This window comes from Amphibalanus amphitrite, unplaced genomic scaffold (assembly GCF_019059575.1).
Source record: "Amphibalanus amphitrite isolate SeventyFive unplaced genomic scaffold, NRLGWU_Aamphi_draft 001215F_arrow, whole genome shotgun sequence".
Classification (NCBI taxonomy): Eukaryota; Metazoa; Arthropoda; class Thecostraca; order Balanomorpha; family Balanidae; genus Amphibalanus; species Amphibalanus amphitrite.
Window position 1 is genome coordinate 48,074 of NW_024882709.1, and position 16,827 is coordinate 64,900.

Here is a 16,827-nt window from a genome sequence, read left to right on the forward strand (position 1 = left end):
CATCGAATCGATGCCCATCTTATGCAAAGATATCAACTTTGAAATTTGACCTAATTTGACCTGACTTTAACCTGACCTTGACCAGAGCATAACCCAAACTGGCCACAAAGGCTGCCTGACCTACAAAATAGCATTTTTCATGTAAAATGGACCATAAAACATGCATCGCGTGACTTATTTTCGTATTGGGACCATCAGTGACCTGACCAGTGACATCTGTGACCTGACCTAGTATCAGTGACCTTAACCCGTGCCCCGTAGGGGGGTGCCGAAACGGCCCACCTGTCCTTTTCCGTCGATATATCCTAAACGGCTGGAGATATCGCCACCAAACTTTCAGGACCCCTCCGGGCATCAATTTTACACATTGTGACCAAAAATTTTCCAGAGGCTATGATAGGTTGGCCACAAATGACTTCAGAATGACGTCATGTTCTGTCATTTTCAACCGAAAAAAGACCTTCGCGAGAAGACCTGTCAGGCCTACAGCTTTGAAGATACAGAAAAATGATTAAGGCATAAAAGGTGTAGAATTAATAGGATTACAAAACTGCTATCTCGGATTTTTAACATTTTTGAGTTTTGACCCCCAAAAATCAAAAATGCAATTTTTGTTTAAATATTAGCCAAAAAACCCAAAAAGTTTTTGAGTTTCGTAAAAACCGGGATATATGTCATAGTACCTACTGTCTCCTATCTAAATATCAAGTTTTAGATCGATACCTCATTTTTTTGGCCAAGTTATAGCGAAAAAAACTGTTCAAAAATGATGACGTCAAATTTTCAAACTCAATATTTGGCCATTCTAGACCTCCTAGAGCAAAACAAAGACCACCATTAGACTCCCCGTGACGAGCTGCATCGAATCAATACCCATTTTATGCAAAAATATCAACTTTGAAATTTGACCTAATTTGACCTGACCTTGACCTGACCTTCACCAAAACGTGACCTACGCTGGCCCCAAAGGCTGCCTAACCCACATAATCGCATTTGTCATGTAAAATGGACCATAAAGCATGTCACACGACACTTTCATATTGTGACCCCGGTGACCTGACCTCGCTGTGACCTGACCTGGTATCAGTGACCTCAGATAGCAAATGATGTGTTTGACGAACAATATGCCATCGATGGTTTTCAATAAATTACCAATTTACTCGATTTCACAGCACATTTCTTGAAATGCCTGTGAACTCCGACCTTTGACCTGACCTGTGACGTCATCAGTTTGACCTAGGTCAATGAAATTTGGTCAGAATGTAGGTCCTTGGTGGGGCTATCGAACACCGTTTGAATTTTGAAAAGCGGCCGGTAAATTTCAGAGATCTTAGGGGGGGGGGGTGAAACTAGGGTCCGCCGATAGCCCTACGGGGCGCGGGTTAACTAGTAAAATATGTGTTTGACGAACGATTCCCCATCGATGATTTTAATGACATGCATTTTATTCGATTTTACAACACATTTCTTGAAATGCCTGTGCCCCGTTAAAACCTTCGCCCCAGAGTGGGGGGGGGGGGGGCATATGTTACCACCCTGTCGTGTTTTTCGCGTGTGAATAAAAAACAGCGGCGCGTAGCGCCACGCCGCTTGGGGTAGCTTTTCGCACATCAATTGTGGACAATGTGTGAAATTTTTGACCCCAGGTCATGTCAGGTCAGGTCACCAGGTCAAGTTAACTGACCAAGCCTAAAAAAAAGTTTGCAATTATGTCCAGCCTGCAGTGTTTGTCAGAAAGGTTTTAAACTTGGTGGATTGCATGATGTTATAGGCGCCTACAATTTGTATATCTCGGATTTTTTATACCCGTGACCTAAGGTCAGGTCAGTGGCGTAACCTTACCATTATAAGTCAATGGAGAAAAATGAAAATGCCTCTAGATCCGTGTGTACGCATAGGAACAGTCCAAATATTTCAGAATCACAATGATTCGGACCACCCGTGACGACCAAGGTGTCGTTTTTGCTGATAGCCTCTAGAAAGGTCATCCGAGGTCATTTGAGGCTACAAACAGAGTTTTGCCAATAACTCTCGATTGGAAAGAGATAGAACGCTGGGGATGGTCTCATTGTGTTTGTCTTGCCGAGACGCATCGACTGATATGCAACATGACCTTTTCCGGTCAGGTCATGACCTTGACCTGAGGTCAAATTTTCAAGTTGACCTTGCAAGGTCAAATTATAGCTCATTCGATGCGTCTCGGCGAGAGGAACACGATTCTGGCAATAGAAATGTCGTGGCGTTTTTTAGTCAAAAGTTATTGTCGAAAAACACTTTCCGTAAAAACAGCTATTTTTGGAGTTTTTGCCCTCTGGAGGCTAAACCGTTGACCTGAGGTCAATTTTGATGATCAACTTATCGAAAGAAGAGTTCAAGGGCTATCGATTGCTTTTCAATGCGTTTTTCTAACTATCATAGTTCCTGAGATAAATGCATGTTTTTGGAAAAGTATAATGACATTTGGCAAATTTTGACCTTTGATGACCTCCAGTGACCCCAATATTGCTCTAAGATGAAAAATGACCGAAATACTTTCAAACGTACGCATTGAGAGCTATCGATTGCTTTTTACCGCGTCTTTCTAGCCCTCTTAGTTTTTGAGTTAGAGGTGGGTGGTAACATAACCCCCCCCCCCCCCCACTAGGGCGAAGTTGGCTGAGACCGCCACTGGGGCGCGGATTTAACGGTGAAAATTCGACTTTTGACCTGACCTGTCACGTCATCGGTTTGACCGAGGTCAATGAAATTAGGTCACAAGGTAGTTCCTCGTTGGGGCTATCCAAAACCGTTTGGAGTTTGTCGCTATGTTGCGTGGTTCTCGACATCTTAGGGAGGGGGGCAAAATACCCCCCAAACAGGGCGCGTTGCTAGGCCGACCGAAACGGGGCACTGGTTAATAGTTTTTCATGCCAGAATAAGGCCTAGAAATGTAAAAAATAGATATAATTTGTTCAACATTTTTCACTAAGCCTATTGCATTGTTGCCAATGTTTCAATAATGTTGGATGAACGTTCTTCTTCAACTTTTAACTAAATCTGGCCACTCTTAGTGAGAAGTATTCAAGTACTTTTCCAATTTTTCACTTCTGAGTTCACAAAATTTCCTACTTCTTTAACAACATACCACTATTTGAATAAATCAAATAAATAATTTAGTGACTCATTTATAACTTGCATATCTATTCCTGTGTGTAAGACCCAGACAACAAATAAGTCTCAGAAGACTCTGTTCCAGATTGTCCACCTCTACAGTGCAACAGTTCTCGACATTTATTGGGTCGGATCCGGTGTGTTGCTGTGAAGTTGTGCCCTGTTTGCTCCCTATTTTGAAATTATTGCTACAGAACACCCATAGCTATTCGAAGAAAAGTGTTGCAAAACCACGGTGAAGTGTTTTATAACTGTGCTGCCGTTGGACAGTTCTTAAAAGGGGCGTTGAAATACACTGTCAGCTGCGCAAGTTTCGCCTAATTTGTGCAAGGGCCTGGCCCCTTAGGAAAATATTGAAATAATCGTTGGCTTTTGGGACGATGGAGGCCATTGCCAGGCACGATTTTGCAGCAACAGCTGAAGATGAGCTTAGCTTCAGAAAAGGAAATGTCTTAAAGGTGAGTTATACTGAGTGGGACTTTCAATAATTTGCATTGGGGAAGTTGTTTCTGTTCTGCAATATCAATGTCAGTGTTTGCCTCTCCCTTTTGCTGCTTTGCAAAGGGACCCTTAAACTACTGATATATTAATTTAATATGAACTTGTATCATTCACTACTCTGGCATTGCCATTGGGCAGCCATTCTCTATTTCAGTCGGGGAAACTATGGTGAAATCTGCTATTTTTAGCAGTCTGCTATTTTTAACAGAAATCTGCCAAAAATGGGTATGCATGTGACGTCATCGTACCCAAATATAGCAGATTTGGGTACGGCCCCATACAAAAGCAGATCTGCACCCTAATTGAAGCAAATGCGCATCAAATGCCTGGCAGATTCATGATTAGAATAGTGCTGAGAATGTCCTCTGATATTTTTGTTCAGATCCGACTATTTTCAAATAATGAATTTGAAAATAGTCAGATCTGAACAAAAATAGCAGAGATCACTCTCAGCACTATTCTCATCATGAATCTGCCAGGCATTTGATGCGCATTTGCTTCAATTAGGGTGTAGATCTGCTTTTATATGGGGCCGTACGGCGTACCCAAATCTGCTATATTTGGGTACGATGACGTCACATGCGTACCCATTTTTGGCAGATTTCTGTCAAAAATAGCAGACTGCTAAAAATAGCAGATTTTGCCATAGTTTCCCCGACTGATTTGTTGTTGGCAGATCACTTTCACTAGGCAATAGCCCTCCAGCCAAAGAGTTGCTGGTTAGCCTTAACTGCCTACATTACAGGGGTATACATCAATGCAGGTCTATTATTGTGATGTTTGCAACCAACTACTTGATATCTGGAGTGCTGACCTACCCATCTTCTTAAATGAAAACTGCTTTTGTGCTTGTGAGGCATACCATTATATTCGTCTTCAATAGCTGATTTTACAGTTGTGAATGCATCCACTTTTGTTGTTTGTGTCACACAGCACCAGCTCTTCTGATAAATGGGTTGTATATATGAATGGGATGAATAGATTTCACCAAATAAATAATATTAGTGAAAGCAGCTTAGGTTTTCATATCAATGCATTAAAACTGCAAAGATTAACTACTTCCTATTAGAACTGCTTCCCAATAGACAATCTTAATGAGTGTTTTGATTAATGATTTAATTAGTGTTAACCATGTAATATATTGATTAGATGTCATTGATACACTATCTATGCCTTGGTGTGGTTGCAGATATTGAACATGGAGGATGACATGAACTGGTACCGCGCGGAGCTGGAGAGTCGAGAGGGCCTCATCCCCAGCAACTACATCGAGATGAAGCCCCATGAGTCAGTATCCCCACACCACTGTCTTCTGCAGTTGGACATCATGATTCAGCTGCTCTCTGCTGTAATGTGACCTATATCTGGTTTATCAGCTCATAAGTGAACCATTTTTCATATCTGTCTTGTATTGCTAGTTTCCTTGCTGCCTTTGACATCAGTAAAAACATTCATTATGCCTCACATTTTTGGAAGCTGCTTACGGATACACATTACTCCCTTTCACCTACACACTGGGGCAGACTGTAAAATGTTTGTGATAAATGGCAGCAGCTCAGGTGGAATGTTTGGATTTGTTACTTGCTGATGGCTCTGCTGGCTGTTTCTGCTGGTGCTGCAGTTCTGTGCTTTGGATGCTGTTTGCCAGTTAACCCTCATGTTTGTGTTGGTGTTGTTTCTGTTGTTTGGCTGCTGTTTGTCAGCTGACCCCTGTTTGCTTTTAGTGTTCTGTTGTTTTGTCTGCTGTATTCCAGTTGATACTCCTATCTGTGCTTGGTGATCTCCTGCCAGTATGCTTCTGACACTGCCTGTTCATTTCCAGCTGTCCTTGACACTGTGTATATTTGAAAGTGGTCCTGACACTGAGTTTGTGTGTTTGACACATAATTATGTTTGTGTGTGTGTGTGTGTTTGCAGCTGGTAGTGACTCAGTATGTGTGTTTTCAGTTGGTAGTGACTCTGTATGTGTGTGTTTACAGCAGTGGTACTGACTCGATATGTGTGTGTGTTTTCAGCTGATACTGACTCTGTATGTGTATGTTTTCAGCTGGTACTACGGCAGGATCACGCGCGCAGACGCTGAGAAGATGCTGATGAACAAGCACGAGGGCGCGTTCGTGGTGCGCGTCAGCGAGAGCTCTCCGGCCGATTTTTCGCTGAGCGTCAAGTGAGTGCCGCCGTCCGTCCCGTCTCACCGACACCGACTGCCCGGGGGAATTCACAGGGATCATGTAGCCAACAAATAGGTGCTAAGAAGCTTTTTTGGCGACAAACGAACGCGAGCTTGGCGACAAACGAACGCGAACCATAGCCCTGCGCCTGAGCACTTGCAAAGAGAGACCACTGACTTAATTTTGCGGAACTGTTTGGCTAAAATCATTGAGGTAGCCGCCAGCCGGTGCCCACAGCATACCAGTTTGTCGCAAACCGGCCCAGTCCCTCTGGAGATGCGGTATCGTCACCTGCCTGCCCCGTACCCTCGTAAAGTTACGCCCCAGCCGTGACGTTTGGAAATGCATCGTCTGATTTTGACACCTCTTGATATTGCACGTGGCACGTGCGTTAGACAGTGGTGATCATCTACTGGGTTTGAGGCATGGAGAGTAGTTTGAGCTTAGGAAGAAGGGATGTGCCTACCTAGCTATAGACTAGAAGTCTTTCGGCTCCAAGCAGTTACTGTGACATCAGCCTCTGAAAAGTGCTACGGGCTAGGCTGCCCAATGCCCTTCCTAAGGTTTTTTTCTGTGAAAGGACTGCTTTGCGCTCGTTCATAATAATTGTTCAGGTATGAGACCGAGAATTACACATTGGAGACCAAGAAAATAAGACAAAATCGTGTCTTTTGCTTTCTTGACCAAAAGTCAAAACTATTTTGCTTGTTGTCAAAACTACTGGTTCAAGGAGGAGTTAAAAAACGGAAACAATAACACCATTCTTCTACATGGGATGAATGTAGGCGAGATCAGCTCCTCGGTTCTATCCTCGTGTGCTCTCCAGATAACTCGGTTCTTAAGTGAAGAAATTCAACTGGAAAGTCCGTGCCTAGTCCGGCACTGTCAGCGCGCGGCTAAGCTGTGCTGTGTGGCGGCGGCTGAGCGCGGGCCGTTTCGTCGGTGTCGGACGCCGTCGGTGGTCCGGCCCGACTCGGATGACGTCACGGTGTAGCCGGCCCGGCGCGTCGCGTCATGGGCGGCTCCTGGCGGGGTGGGCCAACTCCAAACGGCCCGGCCTGCTCCGTGGGAGGGGTGGGGGCGTCACCCCGTCCCTCCCCGTATGGTGTTAGACATTCCGGCGTATCGTCTCCCTATCTGCTTCGGGCGCCGGTGGGGCGTTGTCACCGGTCGTGCGGCGCGTGTCGCCGTGTTTAGCGGCGGTGTTCCCCGTGTGACAGCGCAGGCGCTGAGTGTCCGGGCGGTACCGGGGAGGTGGTGGCTCCCCCTACTGGGTGTCCGGGCGGTACCGGGGAGGTGGTGGCTCCCCCCTACTGGGTGTCCGGGCGGTACCGGGGAGGTGGTGGCTCCCCCTACTGGGTGTCCGGGCGGTACCGGGGAGGTGGTGGCTCCCCCCTACTGGGTGTCCGGGCGGTACCGGGGAGGTGGTAGCTCCCCCTACTGGGTGTCCGGGCGGTACCGGGGAGGTGGTGGCTCCCCCTACTGGGTGTCCGGGCGGTACCGGGGAGGTGGTGACTCTCCCTACTGGGTGTTCGGGCGGTACCGGGGAGGTGGCTCTCCTACTGGGTGTCCGGGCGGTACCGGGGAGGTGGCTCTCCTACTGGGTGTTCGGGCGGTACCGGGGAGGTGGTGGCTCCCCCTACTGGGTGTCCGGGCGGTACCGGGGAGGTGGTGGCTCCCTGCCCGGCTGGGCGGGTCGGCCTTCGATCAGCGCCGGTTCCTCGTCCAGTGTGCTGTCTGAGGGGCTTACGGGGGACGGATACCCCGGCGCCCACAGCAGTTTCATTCCGCTACAATCAGCTGCCGGTCCTATCTTATCAGTTGGAGTACTACTCTCCAAATACTACGCCACTCCTGCTGGGAGCTGCCGGTGATAGCGATGTGGATTATTTGCAGCGTCAAAAGTACTGCACAATGCTATGAATTATATTCATCCACCCCGCATCAGCTTATTTCAGTGTGGAGTAGGCTCAACGTTAGTATAATGTAAAAGGTGGAGTATTATAGCCGGTGTGTTACACTTTGCAAGTAGCTATAAGTACGCTACAAACTCTTTTACGTTGCTGTTTGCTGCACATGATAGGAGGTGCACGCAGCTTTTTATTGGCGATGCTTTTGTATGAAGATGACCCCGGTGTGTCTGACAATGTGACTAATGCAGTTGAGCATAACCAGATTGGCAAACGTCCTGTGGTAAACTCCCGTGAATAGGGGAGACGATCTTACGATGTTGATAAGATTGCATGCTATCGATGGCTTGATCGAGCGGAATCTTTTATTGCCCCAGTGTATAAGATTGAGCCCGGGTGGGGCTTTCCTCCCCACTGATCCGTCCTTACCCTCCCACCGACCCCTCACCTGTCCCACTGACCCCTCACCTCACTTGTCCAACCGACTGACCCCCCTGTTACCTCCAGGTGCGGGGACGGCGTGCAGCATTTCAAGGTGCTGAGGGACGCCAGCGGCAAGTTCTTCCTCTGGGTGGTCAAGTTCAGCTCACTGAACGAGCTAGTCGAATACCACCGCTCTGCCAGCGTCAGTCGCTCTCAGGACATCAAACTCAGGGACATGGTCTCACAGGAGGTCAGTGCGGGCTATCAGGGACATGGTCTCACAGGAGGTCAGTGCGGGGTTCTCAAACTGAGGGACACGGTTTCACAGGTCAGTGGGCTTTCTGAGGGACATGGTCTCACAGGATGTCAGTTGTGTCAGTATTCATAACCCATTTAGAGTGTTTTGTGGGTACCCAGAATGGAAAACTGTATGTCCCAACCCCCAGTACCTTTCTCGGTATTTTGTACCCTTCCGCCGTCCCCGTTACTGAGTAGTATGTACTATCAGTCTCATAATAAATGTTCCATCTGATTGGATAAGAATTAATACCCTCACCCTCGCGCTCACTCGAGCTGGGCTGGTATTACTCGGTCTGATTACACAGTCGGGTCGCTGGGGCGGCTGGGGATATTCACAGAACCCTGACAACTGGTCACTGGAACCCTTATCTCAGTACTATGTGTGCCGGTATAAGACAGAGCCTTTCCCAGCCCCTCCGCGGACACCGGTGTCCCCCGGCCGACCCTCCCAGTATCAGGCGGAGCCACCCCTCCGGCCGAACCATCCCTCTGGCGGACTGGGAGCGCCGCGGGACCGTCCCGCCTGACTCGGCCCGCGTTTCGGTCCGTTCCAGTACCACGTGCAGGCGCTGTACGACTTCAAGCCGCAGGAGCAAGGCGAGCTGGAGTTCCAGCGGGGCGACATCATCACGGTGACGGACCGCTCCGACCAGCACTGGTGGAACGGCGAGATAGGAGACCGCAAGGGCCTCTTCCCCAACACCTACGTCACCGCCTACCACACGTAGAGGGGCTGGAGGACCGACCGGGCCGGGCCGGGCCGCGGGAGGCGCCGCCCGGACTGACGGAGGGAGACACCGGCGACAGAGCGCACAGCCAGCCATCTGAGGGAGAGGGGAGGTACAGACATCACTGACACAAACTGACACACACACACGGACCCCAGCGTCCGGCCAAAGATAATATTAAAACACAAACGCAACACTGAACAGACTACCTGTAACAAGCAGCCGAATACAGACGGAACCGGACGCGCACGGCCGGGCCCCTGGACACCCACAGTCAGACAGAGACGCGCCGACTCGACCCGTGCGGCTGCCGGGTGTGGCCGGTGCTGACGGGCGGCGCTGCGGCGGCTGGCCGTCCCCCTGCTGGGTGGGAGGTGGCCGGCGGACAGTGGTACAGCGGCGGCAGCAGTCCGCGGACCGATGGACAGAGAGTGCGGCGAACGGACGGCGCAGGACCGGCCGGCCGCCCGCTGTAGTCATGATGTGTCGCGCGGCCCCCTCGCCTGTCCCAATGTGGAGAGAGGGAACGAGAGAGAGAGTGTGTGAGAGACTCGGCCGCGGCGCCGGACGGCCGTGCGATATTTTTAGACGGAGCGTCTCAGAGGGCGCCGCTGGACCGCCGCGCCCGGCCACTAAATAGACAACGAATTGTACGTGTCTCCGGCGGCGCGGCGGCGGCTGCGGGCCGGGACGGGCCACCCCGCGCAGCGCTAGTTAAGTTGCTGGTTTCTAACAGTTTATTCGTTGTATTGTTTACCAGGCGTCCGCTGATCACCGCTATGTATGCCCTCGGGGCGCTGCGACCGCCCGCCAAACCCGTGAAATGGTGCTTTCTGCTTGATTCCTGTGCTAGCGGCGTCCCGTGGTGGACGGCGCCGCGCCTGCCATCTGCCGGCCGGCTGCAGAACTAGTGGTTCGGCCGGTGGCCGTGTGGAGGACGTTTTGTACATAGCGCAGCCCTCGGCCCCGGCCATGCACTTCGCAGACGACTTTTTCAATAAACGGATGACGAGAGGACCAGGGTTTTATGTGCTGTATATGACTGGGATAATAATGTTCTCCAGCTGGGATGATGGGTTAGCGCTCGCCGTCTGCAGGTTCTACACGTCTAGCCGACTTCGAGTTATTTGCTGGGGTGGGTACGTGCCAACAACGGTGTGCTGAGTAATCTGTTATCATATTTAACCTTCAGGCTACGGACAAATAACACCTGTCATCACACATAACTCCTCTGTAGCGTCTGTCCGCGCCTGGCCGCCGCGGGCGGACCGACCGCGCTGACATCTGGCGGGGACTGCCGGAGTTGAGTGGGGAACGTAAACACAGGGCTCCGTCGACTGACAGAGCCTGCCACCCGTCTGCAGTGAGACGTTCCGGGCAGCCTCAGATCAGCGGCACGGCGCGGCGGATACCGTGAAAAGAACTCAGCCCCGGGACGGAATTATCGCGCAGCTCTCTGGCTGGTGTCTGACTCCCGCCTCTGTCTGGTGAAAGGCCGTTTGGCACGGGTCTTGGCTTTAATCGTCGCCTGGTGCAACTGCTATGAAGGAAGTGTGGAGCAGATTATCCGAGACTCCACTGCACGGCCGATGTCGGGTGCGTATTATTTAGGCCAGGGTTCATAATGTCCAGGGTACGATGTGTCCAGTGCTCGAAATGGCCAGTGCCTTGAATTGGCCAGTGTTCATATTGTCCAGGGTTTGCATGGTCCAAATGTGGCCAACTGGCTGCAGATAGGGTAAATTCAAAGAGGCCAGGGTTCATAATGTCCAGGGCACGATGTGTCCAGTGCTCGAAATGGCCAGGGTTCATAATGTCCAGGGCACGATGTGTCCAGTGTTCGAAATGGCCAGGGTTCATAATGTCCAGGGCACGATGTGTCCAGTGTTCAAAATGGCCAGTGCCTTGAATTGGCCAGAGTTTATAGTGTCCAGGGATTACACAGTCAACCAAACCAAACCAAACCAAACCTAACCTAACCTAACCTAACCTAACCTAACCTAACCTAACCTAACCTAAGGTAATGATGTTTGCCTACCGGGGATAAGGAAATAGTTTCTCGCATGAATAGATTGCAAGCAATAGTAAATCAAATATTTTTAGGTTAAGTGGTTATGCATCAGGCTTCAGGCCTTCGGCCTGAAGCCAGATACATAACCACTTAACCTAAAAATATTTGATTTACTATTGCCTGTAATCTCTCCTAAGGCATTGCCTTCGGCACTGCACTGCTTCGCATTGAGCTGGTTCCGTGTTTTTACATAATGACGTCACTTTCAATGACTATGTAATCCCTGGACATTATGAACTCTGGCCCATTCAAGGCACTGGCCATTTTGAACACTGGACACATCGTTCCCTGGACATTATGAACCCTGGCCATTTCGAACACTGGACACATCGTGTCCTGGACATTATGAACCCTGGCCATTTCGAACACTGGACACATCGTGCCCTGGACATTATGAACCCTGGCCTCTTTGAATATACCCTATCTGCAGCCAGTTGGCCGCATTTGGACCATGCAATCCCTGGACATTATGAACTCTGGCCTATTCAAGGCACTGGCCATTTCGACACTGGGCATATCGTACCCTGGACATTATGAACCCTGGCCAGAATGAATGTTCCCCCCGATGTCCCTGGAACGACACCTGCGCAGGTCACACGCACCCGAAACCCCAGCTCGGGGCGGACCTCGGTCTGTAGGACGTGCCCCCGCCGACCCTGACCCTGATGTTCCCGTCCGGTGGCTGTTGGCACCTCTCGGATACCCTGATGTTCCCGTCCGGTGGCTGTTGGCACCTCTCGGATACCCTGATGTTCCCGTCCGGTGGCTGTTGGCACCTCTCGGATTCGGGATATTTGGCGTAACAGGTGACCACTACATACCACGGCCTTATCTCGAGCGTCAGACGGGACAGTGTAGAACGGACAGGGAAGAGTCTGGGACGAGAAAAATATCGGCCTATAGAACTGTCAGTCATGCCTATATTCGTCACCGGGTGTCGGTTATACCTCCTCAGTGGTGACAGCCATCCTCCACCTGTCGACCTGCCATTCCCTTTGTTAGATGACCCCCTCTCACACAGAGTGTCAGCAGAAGCAGGCACTCCCCCCCCCCCCGTGTAGTGGTGCTCCGTCCTCCGTCAGCTGCTCCGTCCCGCCTGTCTTGTGGTGCTCCCCCAGTCTGGTTGTTTGGTACCCCTAACGGTGCTCCGTGCGGTGCTCCGTCCCCCTAATGGTGCTCCGCCCCGCCCGTGCGGTGTTCGGTCCCCTAGCGGTGCCCGGCCCGCCGCCTGTCTGGCGGCGGGCCGTGCCCCGCCGGCCGCCGACAGCCGCCGGGCGCCGGGCAGGCCCGCGGAGCCCGGCGCTCGGCGGCCCCTGCCAACGAAAACACGCCGACGTGCACCACTTCCGTCGACCCGGTTTTCCTCCAGCCACCCCGGCCCGACCTATAACCGATCTCCGAGAGCGAACGCCCTGCCTCCGCACCGGGGTGTGAAACGGTACTGAAACAGGTGACCCGGGAATGATTTGGGGTACGTCAGACGGCGGACGAACGGTCTGAACGTTTTGATAGAACGTTATGAGGCCGGTATAGAATATCGTAATTTTCCATACCCAATGCGAACAAATAAACGAATCCTATTATACAACAAGTTACAATAGACTGATCATAGACTGATAGATTAGGGCCCCAAGGCCTAGGGACCGACCACCGTTTCCATCTAGACCGAACACTTCTTCGTAATGGACACACGTAGCACTAACAATGAATATCATTTATTTCGGTATATCAAATGTATGTCACACCGTTCACTTATGACATCATGTGTGAGGATCAATCCGATTGGTCTGGCACACAAATAATGCGAGGAAGACATGCACGCGGTGAATAGGTGATGCTCGTTACATGGAACATGAACCGCAGACGGAGGCCCAGGTCCAAAGCCACCGATTGTGTCCAGGCACACCAAGAGGCAGTCCTTTCATCGCAGCTTCTGGCGGCTGGCAGTCGCCGTCAAACGAAGCAATCATGCAGCGAACAGTCACAACGGAGCAACGATAGCGGCATCGACATACGCTCACACTGCACAGAAACGGGACATTTAGCCTCACCGTGACACCAACGTTTTTACGGAGCGAGCGAAGCGAGCGGAGTCTCATACTGAATTAAGGGAAAATCCTGAGTATGAGCGGCCGGCCGGCCGGCCGGCCGGCCGGCCGTGGGGACGCTCTTCAAAAGCTAATATCTTAGGAACGGGACATCCGATTGACAAGCGGTCTTCTTTACTGAATGTCACTTGGACGTAAAAGTTCTGTGGTGTGATGGCCACCATGCGTTCTTGCCAACCACCGCACGTGGCGCGTGGTAAAGTTGGACATTTTTTAAGAACCCCAAAATTGCAACCTCAATAACGGCACAACGGTCGGGCCGATTGAATTGAAACTCGGTACACAGTTAGGTCTCCATCAGATAACTCATCTGCATGTGTTAAGGTTGGGGTGCTACAGCACGTGCGCACGTGCAGGGGGCGCTCCCAGATCTCGAGAACGGCTGGGCCGATTGCGCTCAAGTTTGGTACACGGTTGGGGACCAGTTAGTAGGGTGCCGTGCAAAAGTCAGTTTGGACCCCGCTTGCACGTGCGCACGTGCAGTGTGCCGCTTCCAGATCTCGAGAACGGCTAGGCCGATTGCGCTGAAATTTGGCACATCGCTAAAGACCGGTTAGTAGGGTGCAGTTGGAGGTACAAGTTAGTTGGAGGTACCCCCTCGCAATTTCGCACGTGCAAGGCCCATCCTCTCGCTCGCTCCGTTGGTCGCCCAAAAGGCGTTTTACTGGTAGTAGTTTCGCCACGGCGAGACTTGGTAAATAATCTAAAATCATCTGCCAGTGCACAGTATTGGTCAACACGTGTCGTAAAAGTACGCTATTTTGATCGTTTATCTACCATTTTGACCGTATGTCTAGCATTTTGATCGGGTACTTTTTTATCGTGACCTTTTTGATCGTATACCACTTGATAGCGCACGAGTCTGGCCGAGTCAAGTCGTTGGAGTCGGATCTCTCTACCTGGCCAGTTCGCCCGGCAGTTCAGAGTCTACTCGACGTCTTCCTCGGCCAGCGAGCCGGCCGGACTGTGCCGCGGACCGGAGGCCGCCGACGCCGCCGAGCTCTGGCTGCCGCCGCCGCGGCCCTCCGTCAGCTCCGGCCCACCCTCCTCCTCGAGGGCGGGCCCGCGCGCCGTCAGCGCCACCCAGTCCCGCAGCCGCTGCCGCTTGGCGTCGTGATCGACGACCGTCTCCAGTCCGAGGGCGCGCAGCGGCGCCAGCACGGCGTTCTTCTGCTGCTGACACGAGTGCACCGACCACGTCGAGTAGCAGACCGAGGTGGCGTCGCCGGCGTCCACGCCGTCGCCGGCGGCGGCCGAGGCCGAACGGGCCGTCCAGCGGTGGCCCAGGTGCCGGCCGATCTCGGTGACGGCGCAGCGGCGGCGCGCGCGCGGCTCGAACAGCCGCCGCAGCAGGCTCTGCAGCCGCAGCGAGAACTCGCCGAACCGGTGCGGAGCGCGCAGCGCCCGGTAGCCGCGCCACTGGCAGAAGGCCGCGTACCGGGCGTCGGTCTTGTCGGCGCGCTGCCAGGGCAGGGCGCCGGTCAGACACACCACTAGCACCACGGCCAGCTGCCAGGTGTCGTGCGCGGCCGCCACCGTGTACAGCTCGCCGCGCGGCTGGCTCACGACCTCGGGCGGCGCGTACGGCGCCCACTCGTCGCCGCGCCGGGCGCGCCAGCCCACCGGCCGCGTCTGGTCAAAGTCGGCCAGCTTGACGCGCGACAGGTCGCTCTTGAAGACCAGGATGTTGTCGAGCCGCACGTTGCGGTGTACCAGGCCCTTGCTGTGCATGAAGTCGAGAGCGGCGACCAGCTGCGGCGCCAGCAGCTTGGTGTTGCGCTCGCCGATGCCGCCGTTGGAGACGTAGCAGGCCAGGTCGCCGAACTGAGCGTACTCCTCGGCGAACACGAACATGTCGGACGTGCTGAACGCCACGTCGTACGTGGTCACGATGCTCCGGTGGGGACTCAGAAAGTAACTGCCGGCCGGGTGGGAGGTACGGGTCAGCACACCCGTCACACACGAAACGAGCATCCATTCGATCATCCTTTATAAGACAGAGTGGACAGTGGCTTCCGTCTTTAGCGTAGTTCAGTACCGGGGATACCCTGGAAGCGGCCGAGCTCACCTGTAGTGGAACTCGCGCAGAAAGTCGGCCCGGCTGGTGGCCACCTTGTGAAGCGCCTTGAGGATGACCTCGTGTCGGCTGTCGCGGTGCTCAGCCAGCAGAATACGGCCGGACCACACCTCGCAGAGCGTCTGCAGCACCTCATACTGCTCCTCCAGCTTCACCTGACATGGAGGGAGCTGGGGTTTGAACGCATCTGGCTATTTCACCAGCCACAGTCACACAGTCATTCAGCGTCTGTAGGATATCAAACTTCTCATTTAGCAACCTGTCAGCGTTTGCAGTCGTTTATCGTGCAATGGAATATCCGGTATTGCGGCTGACTTACCTCCTCCAGCTTCAGGTTCCTGATCTGATGAATGCTTCCCTTCCTTTCACTGGAGCTGTGACCGGATTTTCTGGGCCGGTCGCTCATGCTCCGTCACTTCACTGGGAAGTATCCCGTTCGAGTTCGACCGAAGCTGTCACCGAGACGCTCACTTCACTCTGCTCCGTCAGCATGAGCGCTGTGAGACATCACTGACAAACGAAATCACCTTAGACACTTTTTTCTACCACTTCAGCGGTAACACGGTACCTATCACCTGAATAACTCAGCACTCAGCACGCCTTGTGGCGCGGTTCTATCATGCATAAAATAATTATCACGACTAATTTCCGCGAGTCACTACAGGTGACACTACCCTGCTCTCTGGGTCACTGTATCTCGTGTGACTCCGTTCACCGCCTCACTGCAGCTGGGCGGCCCGTTTCTCGGATCCCCCTCACACCGCCCGCCCTCCGCCTACCTCGACACCCGCTGCCCGACTGCGCCGCTGACAGCGCCGTCGGCCGGCCCCTGCTGCAGGGCAGGTGTGCCGCGCACAGACAGTGTTTGGCACCCCCGGCACCCGCCGTCGGCAGCTCACGCAGTGCTCAGCAGCCGTTCCGCCGCTCTGCGAACCAGCGTCGGCAGCTCTCCATGGTATTCAGAAGCTCACTTCACCGACGTCGATACCGCCTTTCCGCTTAAGTGCTCGTCTTTTGGTGTTCGTCTAGGTATTCTTCTCTACTTACGTCCTCCCGCCTGTCCGTCTTTACGTCTCTGCTTCTGAGCCTCAGTCTCTTTCCGTCTGCGCGTCTCCGTCTCCGATCTTTGTTCCGGTGTCTCTGCCACTGTCAGCACGGGCCGGGCTCTGCCACCGACTGTCGTGACCGCCGCGCCGGCCGGCAGAGGTGAAATAAACCTGCTACTCGCCTGCGTGCGTAGGTGACAGCCATAGGAATAAAGAGACAGATTCAAGCATCTCAGATGATGCACTTAAAATAGATAACTAGGCCGTTTCCGCTAAAATCAGAGCTGTCTTCCCACAGAGGGCCACTATGGACCACGGCACAAAAAATTTAGCAGCGTCATC

General features: G+C 52.6%; 2 protein-coding genes across 2 annotated transcripts; one reads left to right on the top strand and one right to left on the bottom strand.

Annotated features, from left to right (window-relative positions):
• Positions 1 to 3,205: 3,205 nt before the first annotated feature.
• LOC122371204 (growth factor receptor-bound protein 2-like) lies at positions 3,206 to 10,198 on the top strand. Its single transcript, XM_043347352.1, has 5 exons — positions 3,206 to 3,608; positions 4,841 to 4,938; positions 5,699 to 5,818; positions 8,240 to 8,405; positions 9,010 to 10,198. The coding sequence occupies exons 1-5, from the start codon at positions 3,531 to 3,533 to the stop codon at positions 9,181 to 9,183; spliced, it is 636 nt and encodes a 211-aa protein (XP_043203287.1). The 5' UTR covers positions 3,206 to 3,530; the 3' UTR covers positions 9,184 to 10,198.
• A 2,755-nt stretch (positions 10,199 to 12,953) lies between these two features.
• Positions 12,954 to 16,349, bottom strand: LOC122371208 (serine/threonine-protein kinase meng-po-like). Its single transcript, XM_043347354.1, has 3 exons — positions 15,759 to 16,349; positions 15,431 to 15,594; positions 12,954 to 15,280 (listed from the first exon to the last, which is right to left on the bottom strand). Exons 1-3 carry the CDS (start codon positions 15,843 to 15,845, stop codon positions 14,290 to 14,292), a joined length of 1,242 nt encoding a protein of 413 aa, XP_043203289.1. The 5' UTR covers positions 15,846 to 16,349; the 3' UTR covers positions 12,954 to 14,289.
• Positions 16,350 to 16,827: the final 478 nt, after the last annotated feature.